The 17,716-nt window shown below is 36.6% G+C and overlaps 1 protein-coding gene across 8 annotated transcripts in view; it reads left to right on the top strand.

Moving 5' to 3' along the window:
- The window catches only part of SHANK2 (SH3 and multiple ankyrin repeat domains 2), a 354,214-nt gene that overhangs the window by 104,714 nt on the left and 231,784 nt on the right, over positions 1 to 17,716 (top strand). For 6 of the 8 annotated variants that reach the window (XM_055814242.1, XM_055814244.1, XM_055814240.1 and 3 more), the window contains exon 13: positions 4,514 to 4,564. The exons of the other annotated variants lie outside the window; for them this stretch is intronic. In XM_055814242.1, the coding sequence (XP_055670217.1) occupies positions 4,514 to 4,564 (51 nt within the window). The remainder of the gene's footprint in view (positions 1 to 4,513; positions 4,565 to 17,716) is intronic. 8 annotated transcript variants of the gene reach the window in all.

Raw genomic sequence — 17,716 nt, 5'->3', positions numbered from 1 at the left:
AAGCTACAGGGTGTCCTTTTCAAATAGCTTTCCTATTTCCATGTTAAAAAACATTTTATAGATTTCTTTCTTCTGATGGGCAAGATGTGAATGTTTAAAAAAAAAAAAAAATCAGATCAGGAGTTAAACTTCTTTTATCCTTAGATAAAGAATATTTTCTGCAAAGCTGAATGTCTAGGAAAATGTGTAGAAACATTGGTGCAATCAGCACTGACCCAAAGGAAGTTTGAAATCGGCATCGAATCTCTGTATTTAACAATACTCAAGATTTTTGCTTTTAACACGTGGGTTTGGGATAAGGTCAGTATAATTTATATGTGAAGAGAGATGCTGATTCTGAAGTATTTGGCAAAATATTTGGATACATATTTAATCTCCTTTTTCTAGAATGCTACTGCTTTGTATCTTGGATCTGTGCTGGAGACGCATATGATCCATAGGATGCATAGGGTTCATAGGAACCTAAATGAATAATCAGATTAATTAAGGATCTTGAGTATGTGTGTACAGTTTCCTAGCAATATAAAATAAGTTATTGTAAAGGATTTTTTAAAATTTCAGTTGATCTTAAATTTAGGTGTTATTTTTGGCAAAGAAATGCTTTGAAAAAGTCAGCGAAAAATTTAATATAGCTTTATAGTGAAAGCATTGTGTTTGAAGTACTTAATGTTAACCTCTGATTCTCAGGATCTTCTTTGAGAATCTATTTGTGCTTGGCCTTCCTAGGGAAAAGTATAGTTCTCTCTGTGGAAATCTTCAAGAAGGCATCATGAAAGTGGAGTTGCGTTCTGGATTATATGAACATTAAAAATATCTTGGTAATTTCCATAAAGTGAGAGCCTAATCCTATTCTCTCTGACTTGGGGTCCTATTTCCCTTGACTAAGTGGTGTGCTGTCCTGACACAATCAGTACAATGCAGCATAGTTGTCACACTCCAGTGTTACTCCAGGAGATATAATTGAGCAAATTTGATTGAAAAAGTAAATATAATTGAACAGGAAAATGAGCTGCAAATATTGTTTTATGTCAGTAGTATTTCCAACCATTTAAAAAGTGTGTGAATAACCTGAGATACTAGCCAAATTCTTACTGAAACAGTATTTCATCTTGGATTCTAGATGGAGATGGTTATTGGTCTGACTTTTCTTCTTCATCAGCAGCGATTTTCTCATTGTACCTGGAAATCTGATATTTAGGATTATTTATTTTTTTTCCTTAGGCTTTCTGACAATCAAATATATATCTGAGAGGACTGCAAAAATATATGATCTTAATGGATTTTTTTTCCATCTAGAGTGAAACATATTTGATCTTTTTATTCATTATTTTACACTTTCTAATTTTATGGTTATGACAAGAATGTTTTCAGTTGTAGTTTGTCATTCTGTAATTTCATGAAATCAGGTCTAGGGTTGTTAATGGGCATTTTGGGTTCAACCAACTGTTGAAATAACTAGTTGATTAAATCTAGCTTTTTTTTGCTTGAAAATGTCTTGTCTGAAAAATAAACACCAGTTTCCATTGAAATGAAAACTATTTTGCTGTGTACAGTCCGTGGGGAAAACCTGTGCTGCCTAAACACAAACAGTATAGTGATTGTCCTTAAACCCCAAAGGGTTAAAGCTATTAAATTCTGATATTGAACATTAATGCATGGAGTTTACATTGATGAGTATGCATTGATGATAATAAATTCAAACACATGTAAATACTTCATAATACAAGGTTTATGTAGATTTCATGAAAAATTTGTCCAGGGTAAATTGTATAAACTTGCAAAAATTATGCATGCCTCTGTTGTTCACATTAGCTTGTAAGGAATGGTGTATGGCTTCTTAACAGCCAAGTGGGCTTTCAGTTTCTCACTGTGATATAAAAGTTAATTTATTGTTTCTGATCTTAATGTTTACTGTTGTATACTCCTAAAGAGAATAAAATAATTGTTATAAATCATGGTCTAAGGTAGTTCCCATTGTATCTTACCATTGAAAATGAAGGTAATAACAGCAATAACTTTTTCTCTCATTGGAAATTTATATTACATTGCTTTAAATTGATTTTTGTACTTGTATGTCCAAAGTTTCATAGTCAGGTAAAGAATGAGTATAATTTTAGCCAGTGCTGCAGTAAACACAGGCTTTTCATAAATAAAAAAATCAGACTTTTTCAGGTGTGTGCCAAGAAAAAGGGAGTGAGAATCTACATGAATACAAATAAAGCAAGTTCCTTTTTAAAGCATGAGCACAGGTCAGTGATTTTGCCATCACCCACAGACACAGGCCAACTTCAGGCTAGGCTGCATCAAAATGCCTGCAGCCACCGGGACTGGAGTTGTAAAGATTTGTGTGACTCCTGCGGGAGTCTCCAGGCTTGCAGTGTGGAGGAGTGTCAGGAGTTGTGAATGATCCTCATTCTTAACTGCTTTCCCTTGATTTGCATTTGATTCTGAGCTGCTTAACCACTGGTAGATTATTTCAATTTTCCTGGTGAATAATGCATGAGGGTATATAAGTGGATGTTCCTTGGCTGAGTGGGCTGCAGATGAAAAGTGTCAGCTCCTTTGCAGCGTTAATGTGCATTTTTTTTCTCAGGTTAAAGCTGTAGAGAACCTAGATATGCTTTTTTTGGAAAACTCCTACAAATGCCAAAATATTGGCAATGTTTGCTTTTTCTCTTCTTTTCCGTTTGAATACCTGTTATTACAATGAAAAATTCAGTTGCCAATTTTCCATTACAAGCTGATTTACCTTGGGACTCCCCTTCAAAATTTCAGTGTTACATTGTTGTACCTGCTGCTTAAGCTTCCTGAAAACTATCAGGAATAGTTTTTGGGTTTTTTTTTTGTGGCTTTTCTGCCATGAAGTTTGTTTTAATTTACTGACTCAGAACACTGATTTCTTCTCGCACCTCCTTGCTTTTTAGTATGTCCCAAAGGAATAGTTGGAGTGTCTTTTCCTGCGCAAGCAACCTGGAGGCACAGATACACTCAATTCTTGTGTATAATATATGCAATGTTTCCTATAAGTAGATCTAAACACATTGAATGCTGTAATAATTGAAGCATCACTTGAATCCAACCCATGATCCACTTGGTAGGAAAGCTTCTTCAAATTATTCCCTTATTAATTCACTGAGGGGCATTTGACGCTTGTTTCAGTCCCTGGGGTAGGCAGATCTTTTCTCCTTTTTCAGCTTACTAGGAAAATATCCTTATATATTCTAGAATGCTGTAAAATTAAAACACAACCATGGTTCTTGTTTGCTTGTGGTGAGTCTTATCATTATGGGGCATCTATTCAAGATGATAATTTGATCCCTAATATACCAAATCTCTGAAACATGTGACATGGACCATTCTAAACAGAATATTTAATTGGAATGGTGAAATATGAAAACTTCCAGGGATGTATCTGACATACCAAATACCTTGGAAAATGTTTTTTGATACGAGTCTCTTGTGGGAGTGTGGTTAGAAAGAACTTCCTAAAATATGGAATCATGCTACTGAACAAAAGTTATAGAAAAAACAACTCTTCCAAACTCCCCAACTGTAACACTATTCAATTTACAGACATTCAGACATGAACTATAGATAAGTATATTGTTAAATGCCTTTAAATTAAACTTTGACATTTTGTAAGGTAAAAGATTGAAAGTGTGTGAAATTGCAGGGGGTGTATAGTAAACAAGGCACTGAGTGGTGCAGATGTTTAAAAAGCAGATATGGATTAATAGCTATGATAACAGGATTCCATGAATATTCAGAAACATTCTTATGAGTATTTTGTGGACTTTCTCTAGTATTCGATGTAGAGATGCTGAAAATTGCAGAGAAAATATTTGGCAGAAGTGCATGTTCTTGTAAGGGCTAGTTTCAGGTTGTACAATAGGAATTCTCAAAATCTATCCAAAGAATAATGGAAAGGAAAAAGAGGAAAATTATTTTGAGATGTGATTTGAAGTTTGAAATAATTACAAGACATGCTATACAAGCCATTTTCCAGATAAGTGATCCAGATAAGATAAAAAGATAAGTGATCTGTGGTGGTGATTCTGTGATTCCAGTGCTACTGAGGCAGGGAGGGGGGTGTTGGTGTCTTGTTCACCGCCACAGAAAGTGGTCCCTGACTTTCATGTGTGCAGTTAAAGCAGTCTTTCTCATTGTTCCTGTTGTATTGTTAAGATATTCCATACTTCCAAACCGTGTGTCACCTTCCTCTGCCATTCTCAATCACATTTAACATTCTTCATTACCTTCTATTACCTCATTTTCATTTCCTCATTTCATGTGCAAAGTGGCAAGGACGGCAGAGTAGGAGAAACTAAGAGAAACTAGAATTAGCTTCCTCATCTCCTCCAAATGTTTGTTTTGCCCAGTTTTCCATTTTTAAGTCATGCCATCAGAAGAGCTTTACTTACATAAACTTCTGCTTTCAAATTTTCCCCTTAAAATAAAATTCTGACACCTAACTTCTTTTTGATGTTGCCTTCGTTCCTTGCCCTTCTTAAAGGATCCTGCTTCCCATATCCAAGTAGAAGTCCCTGGAATCTGTTGCTGGCAGGTAAGGGTTAAACAATGGTAATTTTTCTGTTTGGGGGCAATAGTAGAAAGGTCTGGTTTTGATGCTGTTATTCCTGGTGAAGGAGAATTAATGAAACACAGAGGTATTTTAGGAGCATAGCTTTTCCATAAGGAAAGGCTTCACATAGCCATATTCTGTTGTCTTGAGCTTGTTTAAGTTGGCGGTAGATAAAGAGGGTCTCTGTCAAAGAGTCTGGGCTCTGAGTGAACTCCACATTTGGGCCTCAGAACATTGAAAAGATGGATGGAATAGAGGAAGCATTTTTAGTGTAAGATGGTGTTCATTGTGACTAATAAAATAATCTCTTCTTAATGTGTCTTATACTATGTCCATGTAGCTGAAATCATGTATCTGAAGTAATGATTAAATCCTGTGTTATCTCATCCAGTATGTCACACTGACTGACTGACTGAATGGGTGCTATATTTCCTTGAGATGCTTGTGAGGAACAGTCTCTTATTTTAAGAGTGGTGTTACTGTAAGGACTACTGGATATTTATATTGATAAGGAAAAATAATCCAGTTCTGTACCTCATCTTGGAGTTTTCTTGTGGATGACATGTCAGGAAGGATTCTGTACGCAGGTAGCCTGCTCTGTATGGTCGTACCTACCTTTTTCCTGGGAAACCCAGTAGATGTGTAGCAGAAAAAAAAGACAGCTTTGGTTAGAAAACTTCTGTATAAAAATTGTTTTATGGCATGAACCAGATTAGCAATTTAAAAATGTAAGCTGTCAGAACAGTAGATCAAAAGAGAGACTAATATGCATTAAGATTTTTTAAACTATGCTACTACAGATTAAGATGTACATTGCAATAAATGGGGTAGTCCCCCATGAATAGTTTTCAGTGTACCTGTCTTCCATCCACTATAAAGTGTCATCCATGTCATCCATTTAGTTCTGATGCACGGTGGGTTTTGTGAAAACCTTAAAACACATTGATTTTAATATTTTTCATGTGTAATAAGTAGGATGCTAATTATGTCTAAATACATCTGTGAGTACTGATAGGGTTGGTTTTGTGGTTTTTTTTTTTTTACAGGTTCTTTTAAGAGAATGGTTATTGCTTACTGTATACCGATATGTTACTTTGTGTTAGTGCATTGGTATTTTAATGTGGTTTACTATTCAGTTAATAGGAAGGCTCCAAATTTCATCGAACAATGTAGGGTGGATTTTTTTTGAAGTATTAAAATCCAGTTGCTTAATTTTTATTCAAGACCACCAGAATTTAGGCATAGAGATCCTTTTGAACATCCTGACTTGGGAGTTTAATTGAGACAATGGCCTCAATGCTGCCCTGAGATTTGCAAGGTGTCTGCATGAGCCATGCAGAATTCTAGGGACTCTGTAAAGTAGGAGAATGGTTGTAAAATATATGAGCTCAAATTTACTATACTTTATTCATATAAAATGTTTATCAGGAACAGTTTAAACAAAGAAAGCTTACATAAGGAGCTCTTGTAGTATTCCTACAGCTAGCCCACTTGCCTGTGGATGTGTGTACATACATCTGGATATATGCACTTCCATTTTTTATGGTGCAGAGAGTAACAGAAGCTCTGTTAGAGCAATTAAGTTCTCAAAACATGAAATAAAATGCTGCAAATATTTTAACAACAGAACAACAAATCTAAGATTTTTCTGTGTCCTTAGAATTAGCAGTATAAAAGCAATTGTTTAACATAATTTACTGTTATTTCAGGTGTATTTGTTTGTACTCTTCTGTCACTTTTAACTATACTTTATCTCTTTGTGGATCTGAGTTTCAGAAACGAGTGAGACTAAGAGTTTGATGCTGGATCAAAGAAAGTGTTTTTAGAACATAAATACATGTTGGAACAACAAAAGCCACATTCACAGTTCACTAAAACCCAAATAAGCTTCTATTAAAATCAGTAGGGATGAATTAACCAATACTTTTTCCATCATGAGTGTAAGACATAATTCAGATCGCTTATTTTCTTAAATGCTTGCACAGTACATTTTGAAGGAATAAATCATATGAGATAGCCTTTGTATTACTGTAGAATTTGCCTCTATTGTAGAGAAGGTTTGAAGATAAGCCAGTTAAAACTCCTGGTGAGAGACATTCAGTTAGAGTAAATTTCATTACTACCAGTTATGACTGTTATGTCTCAAAGGAAAAATAAAATTACACAGTGTGTAGTTACTTACACAGTGTGTAGTTACACATTACTATAAGAAATTGTCAGGACGTCGATTCTGTTAGACTGGCATTTATGAAGACCGACAGTGCCTGATAACTCCAATATTGATAGGGTTGACAGCTTTTAAGTTTGCCTATGCTGTGTTGACCCACTTAGAGCTGTTTAGAAATTTCCAATAACGCTTTTTTGATTTTGGAGAAGAGTTCAGTATCGGTGAAGTCAACATTTTAATGAAAACATTTCAATTTGATGAACCTCAGAAATACTGTGGGGTGGCTACTTTGCCCTTTGTCCGATGTAGGAAATTGTTATCTCTGCCTGGAGACTTGACAGTGAGTCTCCAATCTCCCACCATCATTTGCTCGTACTTCCCCTTAGTGTATCCTCTTCTCCAGTCAAGTATCTTTTTATGTTAGTTCAGCCAAATTGGTGGTGTGCTGTGGTGTAATAGGAATGTTTTAAGCCTTCCCCCTGAGACCTCCTGAAGTATTGTAAGTTTTCAATGCATTTTCACTAGGTTTTGGTTTTCTTGGTGTAAACATAATGTAGTGACTTCAAAGATTTGTAAAAAAAATTTTATTCAAACTGTGGTGTAACTAGGCTTACAGGTTGTCAGACTCAAATTGTGCTGCATTTTCTACAATAGTTACAGCCTTTGTAATGAAATGTATAGATATACTGTGTTCTGTTGTTACTAGAAATTGGAAATTATCTTGAGGACTGCTTAGTTTTGCTTAGTCTTATGACATTTTCTGTTCCTTTCAGAATCTGCCATAACAATTGCTTAACAAGGAATTAAAATCTCATGGTTTCCTAATTCTGCTCCATCTTTACCTGATAAAACGTTCATAAACGCATAGTATAGGGCAGGGGTCCTCAAACTATGGCCCGCGGACTGGATACAGCCCCCCAGGGTCCTCAATCCGGCCCCCGGTATTTACACCCCCCCCCCCCCCACCCCCCCCAGCCGGGAGTTGGGGGGGGGGGAAACCAAGCAGCTGCAGATGACTGCCTGCCACTTAATCTGCATGCCGGCCCCCTGGTTAAAAAGTTTGAGGACCCCTCGTATAAGGCATCACCTTTTATCTATAAAAAGGGCACTGAGAGCTGATCTGATTTTTAAAACTATGAATGTGCAAGTGAAGAGGAATTTATAGACAGTATTTTTTGAATTTATACAAAGTATTGAAAATGAAAATGCCCAAATGGGTTACAAGAACAATAAACAAAACTACTAATCTTGCTTCTGCTAATTTTGTATCTCCTTAGCAGTTTTGAGCTGATCCAGGCTCGGCTTAACTGATGGTTTAGCAGTTCCCCAAGTCTAGCAAGCTCTTATCAGTTCTCCCTGTTTCAGGAGGTGCAGCAAGAGCAAAAGCATCCCTGACTGATGGAATGAGAAGCCCTGTAGGGGTGCTCTGGTTTGATTAGTACAGCTTTGAGTCAGCCCCCAAATGAAGGAGCACAAAACTTGCTTTAAGTTCATTTTATAGATTTGGTTTTGGTGCTCATACGACAAAAATCTTAATAAATGAAAGAAGGATGAGCCTTTCTGAAGCTGATGAAGGCACAGTTTCATAACTAAGCTTGTGAGCGCCTTGGACCACTAAGGCTAGGTAGTCACAAATCCTATTCGGTTACTGAAAGCAAGTGACAACTTTCCAGTAACAGCTTCAGAGCTGTTAGCTGCCTTCTGTGTTTCCAGAGGCTTCTTGCTGTGTATAAGGGAGGTTATATTGGGACACATCTTTTGATATTATATGACATTATGCAGTGCACCCATCACATTGCATCATCACCGAATTAAACACTGTTCAGATCATGTCTTTTCCTTACATTAAAGCTTAATGACAAAAAATTGAAATTGTACAATGAGAACAAATGGATTCCTACTAGTCGTCTTTCTGTATTCGGTTTCAAAGGCTAAGGTAAATAGAGATGGAAACATTTCATCTTTGCTGAAATCAGCAATCCTAATGAACAGTTACGAAAATTTAAAGCTTCACCCTTTGTAACCTGAATGTTTTATTTTCAAAATGTAACTGGAAGAACTGGATTTGCTAAGGATCTGGTGTAGTACAACAGCTAGTTGAACGTTATTTTTCCAGCTTACTATCTTCCTGCAGCATTTTGTTTGCATTGTATTTAGCCTTCCATATCTGAAACGTTTCCAGTTTACCTGGGAGAGTTTTGCACATTCCAGTCCTCCTTATTGTTCAAAATTTAAATTGGTAACGTTTTGATGTCATGAAAAGACATGATAGTATTGCCAAATTAAAAAAAAAAAAGAAAAAAGAAAAGAATTCTTTCATGATGGTCCTTTTGTGCTTGAATGGAGACAACATTCGTGTCAATACCCAAGCTCTCACATGATTACAGTAAGTCACAGTAAGTATGAGGTCTGCTTCTGTGGCTTTTTTTGCTATTATTTTGGTGGCATACTACTACGCTGTGTAATTCTCTCCTCACTTTTGCTTCTGTGTAATGCCTGTAGGGAATTTCAGCAGTGACTTGCACAGCAAAATAACATCAGTAAATTATTTAAAATAGATACAGTCACTTTAGTGTGATTTAATAATTTAAAAAAAAAAAAAAAAAAAACCTTTTAAGAAAAAGCCCGCTTCACAGAGACCTTTGGTAAAGAACCAAGAACTCTCATTTGAGAACTGGTGGCTCTGGCCAGCAGCCCTGAAGTTTGTGGATTACCATGAAATTGTCAGTTATGACAGTTCCAGGAAGATCCTCTCAAGCAACTTACATCCTCTGGTGTCTTTCTTACTTTCTTATCACTTAGTAAATTCAGACCTAAATTATCATAGCATGTTCAGATTATTAAAACATTACCTCTCTCTTCTTTCCATTACTCTTCTTTAGATAAATGCTTAATAATGTAAATTAATAACTGGAATCTGTTACTTTAATATAAAGTATTTTTTATAATTTATATAAAGCTTTTTATATAAAATGTGAAATGCTGGCTCTCACTGTTTACATGCATATGCATATATAATATATATACACGCAGTTGGAAAAGCCTATGGCTAACATTTTATTTTCCGCATGTATAGCTATAAATCTCTGTGAAACCCAGTGTAAATTGTGATTTTAGCTTTATATTACAAGCAGCTTCATTTATGAAGCCATGCAGAGAACAGTATTGCCTAAGGATGTAAAAGTATTTCATTTCCCTGAGAAAAGAAGGTGGTTGCTATGGGACAGAAAGTTATCTAATGATGACTTTTCACAGATGCATGCTATTGGACAGAATTGCAGTATTCAAATCACAGTGGGTGAAAATGTTGATTTTTCTAGGATGTATTTTTGAAAAAATTTTCTTAGTGTAGATCTAGATACTTTGAAGAAAAAGAAAGAAGCAAGTATCTTTTCTGTAGGGTACAATTTAATTGTTTTTTCTTTCCAGTCCTCCTAGAGTACTGTGCAAATGAAATCTATTTGTTCAGTCAAACTAGCTTTCAAATACCTATGAAGAAAAGTGCGGTCATTTTCAGTGCTGAATGATGATTTCTTAAGGTGTTGTCTAGTACAAATAATTTTTTTTTGTGTAGCAATATAATTAAAGATCTAAGCAAGAAGTGAAAATTATTCTGTAAATTTAATAATAACCCTCTGAAATGGTATTTTTAAATGAGGGAAACATTTAAATACTGGTTTTAAAATGCTACTTCTCAGGTCTAAAAGCACCCTCAGCATCATCCTTTAACTAACCAAACAGAATTATTGATTCATCTGCAGTTGGGCTGTCTGGGTTCATTGCTCAGCTGTGTGAAATGCATTATGATCTGTTATAAACCTTCTAATTAACTCTCTTACCCTATCCTACATGTTTAAGAGCTATGATTTTGTCTTTTCTCATTCTCTTTTCCCGTGAGGTTTCCTTTGAGACAGAAGTTTTTACCAGCCCCTGATCTTCCCCATATGGATGCGCTACAGTGCCACTCCAAATGTACCTGCGAAGAGACTGGAAAACTAATTACTTTACCTACAATTAAACACCATGTTACTAGGGACATTAAAATGCTAGATCTCTACAGGTAGTTGATGCCTAATGGTGTAGAAAGGTACCATTTAGGATTTTTTTTGAACCCATTGTATGTTGGTGCCCCATTGAAGTATATCTTTCAGAATTCAGTTGACTGGGTCTAGAAAACATGCTTACTGGTCAATCTGCCATCCCTTAGCAGGAGGGCGTTTGCCGTCACTTTTCACTCTCCAGGGTAATGACAACTGGCACATCAAGGAATTGTGCAGAGACTTCTCAGGTGGATCTGCATGGAGTACTTTGAGTAAAGGACGTCTTGTTATCTCTAGCGTAATGCTTGCCTTGCCAAACCTTCCTGACTTAAAAAATCACAAGCAGGAACCATGTTCCCTTTTGCTCTTTGGTCGGGGAGTATGCTGCAGTAATGCGCGAGTCCAGCAGTGCTGGCTGGATTTTGCTCTTCACTTGCTGCACTCAAGTGCTTATGTTATTTACATGAATTACTTAGCACTTGTACTCTTTTAAAATAATTATTTCAATGTCCTTCCTAGCTTATTATGAACACTAATTTTTAATGCCCATAGATTAGTAGTGCTTGAGAAAAATTGGTGTGTTCTTGAATGAAACACAAATTAAAGTTGTTTTATATTATTTGTTTTCATTCCTTTCATAATTTTAGTCCACTAACAAGCTTGAGGACCTTAGAGGCTTTGGTTCTCCAAAGAAATTTTTGCTGTGATCATGCCTGAAATTCCCACTAGCTATATGTGGCTTGCATGACTGCATGCAAAAATTGTTGCTGTAGATCATCCTGCTTTTGGATGATCTACAGCTAAGAATATGATCTTGCAATATCAGTAGCGTTCTTGTATCCTCTCAGATTCCCTGAGTGTTTCTTGCACTTAAGATCAAGCTAGGTAAGTCTTACCTGTGCTATTTAAAAACTTGTGTTTTGAGAGACTACTAAAATTGACAGGCCGTTGAGAGCCATCAGGATTTCTGTCCTTAGTGTGTGCTTGTACTCCTTTTACTCAGAAATATCTGTCTGTGATTGTTGCATTAATATTAAATTTCTGCTTTGTTTCTATTTCCTATCTCCTTTTCCATATTTTTTCATACTGTTTAAAACTATTCCCTAAATTTTGTCTCATAGTAACCCTTACATTCCTGTTTAACAACTTCAGCCGTCTTTCACAGTCTCCTTACTCCAGCTCATTCATTACTGCCATTTCTGCAGCTTCGATGTTTTCTGCCAGCCAGTTTTGTGAAGTGCCCATTCTTATGCTACCTGTGTGCGCTGTTATGTGATTATGGGGTCTATTTACCACGCTAATCCAGTCTCTAGACCTTGGGGTTTTCTCTCTTTTTTTCCTTTCTGTGTTTGCAAGTCTTTTCCTTACAGTGCTCGCTGTTAGTGAAGAGATGTTTCTTACCTGGCATTAACAGTTGTGTGTTGGGGGGTTTGTTCTGTCACTGACTCTAGGCATCACCTGCAGTAGGTAGGTATTGCAAATGCAGAATATTCATAGATGTAAAGTAGTAAAGTTGTAAAAGCCAAGAAAATTATTATCAGCCACAGAACTTTAATTAGGAGATAGCTTCTCCTCTCCCCCCCCACCCCACCCCCCCTTTTTTTTTTTTTCCTGTAAAGGAGAATGGCAGAATGGATAAAGATTAATTGAATGTACAGACAAAGGTTTTCCCAGCCATTATAGCACATAGCAACAATAGCCCTGACAGTTCAGCCCTTTAAGGAACACAGATAAAGGTTAAAATTGGTCGGTAGTGCTTAATTAGTGAGTTTCTAAAATAAAATCCACATTGAGACAGAGTAAGGTGATAACAAGGAGAGAGAATCTGTATTTTGTTTGTGATGCTATTTACCACTATAAATACATATTTTCAGAAAAGGCTATCCATTTATGTCAGTTAACGATCAGAAATTCTCCTATAGTCTCTTTTAAAAAAGCATAACAAACTTTAAATGCTAAACTTCTTGATCACGTAAGCTGAAGAAAAGTACTAAGTCCAAGAAAATCCTGCCCCTTGTTTTAGATAATGGACCAGTGAGGCACTAGTTAAAAAAGAGTTTCCTGGTTACTATTTTTGAACTTCATCTATTGTATATATTGAAAGTGTTTGAATAATGAAATGGAAGGCTTACTGGATTGTTCTTCTGTTGGAGTTGTGTATGATTCACAGCGATTGCTGTGTACAGTTGTGAAATTTTTCACTTTGCTCCACAGATTCTACTCCCTTGATGGATCAAAGCAGCAAATTGTTTTTTCTCCATTTCTTTTGCTAAGTCTAGGTTGCACTAGAATACAGGGCAGCAGCAGAGGTAGGGATGAACTGCAGTGCTCTGTACAGCTTTCAGAGTGAAATGCAACTCGTGATTGTGACGGGCTGTGGAGAGCTACCTACCTGGCAGCTTATCTGTCTGTTGTGAACCAGGGCTGCACCCTGTTTGCTCTTCCCAGTTATGTGCTCAGAAAAGTCCATGAACTGTGCTTGTTCAAAGGAATGATGGGGAAGAGGAGAAATACTTCTGAATACCTTTTATACTTTTATATTGTTCTATTCTCATTATTGTACATAGGTCCATTTCTGTTGTTCTGTACTACTCCTCTGTGTTGCATCATTCAAATGTTCCTTGAGTTCTTGACTGAAATTCTGGTCCCATTAGAGTCCCTAGCAAAAGATGTAGCACTTTTACTGGGACTAGGATTTAAACAGCTGTGTCTTTCCATTTATTCATTACTTTAACCTGTAGAATAAGAGGTGCATCTCTTCCAATGTCAAAACTCAGTGGCTCTGTAAATGGTATAGGAGCTTGCTCAGAGTGTTTACTTTTTGTAGTCTTTCCGACATAAATTTAAATCACTAATTAGTCACTCCTGCGTCTTAATTATTTACTGTATTGCTTTTGGCTGCTATATGATTTGATAAATCTTTATGTTAAACTGGTGTCTGGTATTCAGAAACTGAATAAGATTTGAGAAGAGACGCTAGGAGTTGCATCTTACTCCCTCATGACACGTGTGAATGAATGCTGCTTTCTTGTTTGTATACTATATGATATACACTTTCCCAAGTCATTCCTAAGCATCTTAAGGCAGTAATCCATTTGCATTTTCTCCATTGAAAATCTCTTTCAGATTATATCTACCCCTATTCACTGGGAATCACCGGAATTTCACTGTATTATCATCCGGTCCTTCCACTTGCATTTATACTTTATTTCTTGACCTCACATGTGTCCTGTCAGTCCCATTTATTTCTCCTCCTTTTCTGCTGATAATTCCTTTGATGTTCCTTGCAGCTTCCCAGCATAAAGGAAAGCATGGTCCTAGCCAGGGGGACTTAGGGTGAGTTATTTCTAAATTTCTTGCCAAATTCTTGATCAGGAAAAATATATTAAGACACTATGGAAAATTTGCTCTTGCAGTGATTCTATGAAAGTTTTTTCCAACTTCATAAATTTCTGTTTATTCTTGTTCTATTTCACCACCTTCCACCAACCACTGGCCAACTAAAGGAGTGGTCTTAGTCTTTCCTGACCTCCACTAGGGACACGGCATGGGTGGTGCAAATAATCTTTGTCTGTGTTTGTCCCTTGTTACAATAGGGGTGTCCTGGGTACCTGGATGTTGTCTGGAAGTAGTGGTTCCTCAGAAGCCAAAGCTGCTGGGGGTGCTTGCAGGATTGTTGTACCACAAGTTCCCAGTGAAGCTGTCCGGTGTCCACTGGTAAAGCCAAGGGCTGGATCTTTCCTTCATTTTAGGTCTCTATTACAAACATTAGTGAGCAAAAAAATGTCCAAGGGTGTGACTGCCAAATAATATCCAGAACACTTCTGTTTTCATAGTAATGTCTTGGATGTCAGCCATGCATTCTCCACTGAATTAATGATTATCATGTGGCTGTATCTGCCACTGCTGCCAGAAACCTAAGAATAAATGATAGTATTTCTGAAACAGTATGTACGTAAGATTACTTTTTGATAATGAGTTTTAAGCTTGCACCTTCTTTTTTCTTTCAATTGATTTTATTTACCTGCTCTGACTTACTAACCTATATAAACAAGAGAGTCCTTTTTTGAATTCTTGTTACATAAAATCTAAACTCAGCTAGCAGTGTAACATCTTAAAACTTTACCTGCAGGAAACATCCCGAAAAAAGCTACACTGGGGGAAAGAAAAAAAAGTTGTCACTCAACTTTTTTAAACATTGTAAAATACAAATGATAATGTTGTGACCAGAAGTAGGCATAGTATTGCTAATATTACCTTATTAATTTACCTCAAAAACTCTTCAGTGAGCAAGCTTTCCTTTCTCAATGGGATTAACCACTGAGAACATTACAAATGCTCCAACACCTACATATTTGTACAAAGATAACCCTGTTACAGCAGATACATTCTTTTTTTATCCTTTCTTACTTATACCAGAATGATTCATTAACAGTTATTTTTGAGATGAAGAAATGTGGGCTACTAATAAAATTTAAAATGCTGTTATTTTAATGAATAAGTCAGCAATGTTGTAGTTTCTTTTTAACACCAAATGTCTAAATGGATCTAAGGATAGTGAGACAATTATCAGCTTAAATTATTGGGTTTTATCTTTTAAAGATCCTACTTAATAACATGACTTTAGATAGAGCTTGCTCTCCTCTATTTAGAAGCAAAGATATTTTGAGGGTTGAATGGTTGCATTGCATATCTACTATCTGTAGCATAAAAGACAACTGGAAATTTGCAGTGAGAGACTCTTTACTGGGGGAACCCAAATGTGCATCATCTCAAAAGTGTAAGTATGACTTGATTGGTGCTCACAGTGCTTAGGTCCATTTTGGAATTGACATGATGAGAATAAGCAAATGAGGAATTCCCGAAGACTGCTTATACTAGGTAAGAGGGAAGAGTGTGCAGAGGATAACATGGGATGCCATAATGATGGTTCTCACTAACTACCCATTTGAGAAGCTACATCTACAATCACATAAATGCTTTTTGCTTTCTAGATTACTATGCAATATGGACATTGCAATTATGCCTCTATGGCGTATGGAGGTCTTAGTGGCTTCTTCTACAATCACAACCCCCAACAGTATTCTCTCCTTAAATTCTTTCACTACTTGCCGACTCATGGGCTTCAGGGAGGCTGCAGAGTCAACAATTTAGTTCTCCTGGGACTTCATTATGGTTCTGTTGATAATACCTCTGACAGAATAAAAATGGGCTCCTTTTGCTGCTCAACTGTAAAATGAAAGCGTAATGTAAGTTTTTGGTCATTAAATACTTCATAAAGTAGCATGCACCTGTGGGAAGCCAACCAGTAGAGTGAAAAGCTTTCACAGTTCTGTAGTTCCTTTGCTGGCAGTTCGAGCCCAACTCTGTCTTCTCAGTAAAATACTCTAATCGTTTCTCAATGAAAATATTACCCTCAAAGTGTAATAAGGTATTAAAAAGATATAATAATGTCATATTAGCTGCTTGATTGTTTCCTCCTCTCTTTATAATTAAACTTCTGCATATGAAGATTGGGTGTTTTTTTCCATTATTGTTAGGCATTTTTGTGTTGCAGCTTCCTATAAATCTTCCTTTTCTAGATGAGCTACCTCGTATAGTGTTTTCTTGCCCCAACCCTCCACCTTCTATCCCTATCCTTTTTTCTTCATTGCTAATTTTATGTAACTTTGCCATGATGTGGTATCTGCTAGAAATTATCTCTCTTGATGCACTCTTAAGTGCCATTTATTTCCCATTAGCTCTAGGTGGCAGGAATATTACCCTTAGAGAACTGGTGGTGGAAGCAGTGAAAGGTAACTGTAGCCATAAGAAGGGAAAACAAGATTGAAAAATGGCAGGGAAGGACACCAAGATTAATGAGTTTATAAAAAGGGAGGAGCTGGAGCTAAAAGTAGATACTGTGGATTTGTTTCTTTGCTGTTTTCTTGTGTTTCCTGCCTGGGGCTAACTCACACCCGTGCATCAACTTTAACGTCATGGCTTGGTTTCTTTTGTCATTTGCTCTGTAGTAGATCAGGAGTAACTGTAGGTTTGAGAGACACTTGACCTGGTTGTGGGCTATAAAGCTGCCATTTGTAGTAGGTGTACTCCTCCATCCTTATGCACCTTCTGTTATCATTTAGACTTCTGCACAGGTACTGTAAAATGTTGTTGGAGCAGAGTGGATGCATTTCATGTCTGATGTGCTGGGGGAATAGTGCTGAAAGATAAGAAGCCTGTAGAATTGCATCCAACTGACTGACACCTAAAATAGTACAAACAGATTAACCAAGCACCACCCCACCCCACCCCACCCCCCGTAATTACAGTTGTCTGTATAAATTGTACTAGTATAATGCATGTGTCTCTGGCATACCATTTGACCAGTTCAGCTAGTTATATATTTATAACTTCACGAGAGTCCAATCTTTTTTCTTTTTTTTCCCCCATTGAGAGCAATATACACTTTTCAGTTATGAAAATGGTGTTATTCTAAATAAAACTGACATGATCCACCAACACTTTTGGAAGCACAGATGCTTTGTCCCACTATTTACTAAAGAGGTTCACACTTAGATTAAAGCAGTGAAATCAAATCACTGAATAAAGCCTGGAACAACATAATGATTTAAGGAATTCGTTGAGAGCTTTTGGTAGGAGGAAAGTTACACAAAGGCAAAATTAGATTGTTTTCTGTACAACACCAGAACACAGAAACAGCATGCAGTCCAATATTGGCACATTTGTTTTCCAAGCATCTTGTATAGTTTCATTTGTCTTTGTTCTCCTCTGCAACATCAGACTGCAACCCACAAATTCATATACTGCGTCCAAGGCCCATCAGCGTCAGACATTAAAAGAAGAATCAGGCATCTTTGTTTGCAGGAGCTACCAGCCATGAATTTCTCCTCTCTCTGAATGACACTTTTTTATTTTATTTTTTTT

Source organism: Falco peregrinus, chromosome 9, assembly GCF_023634155.1.
Source record: "Falco peregrinus isolate bFalPer1 chromosome 9, bFalPer1.pri, whole genome shotgun sequence".
In the NCBI taxonomy this organism is placed as follows: Eukaryota; Metazoa; Chordata; class Aves; order Falconiformes; family Falconidae; genus Falco; species Falco peregrinus.
This window is presented reverse-complemented; position numbering and strand designations above follow the sequence as displayed.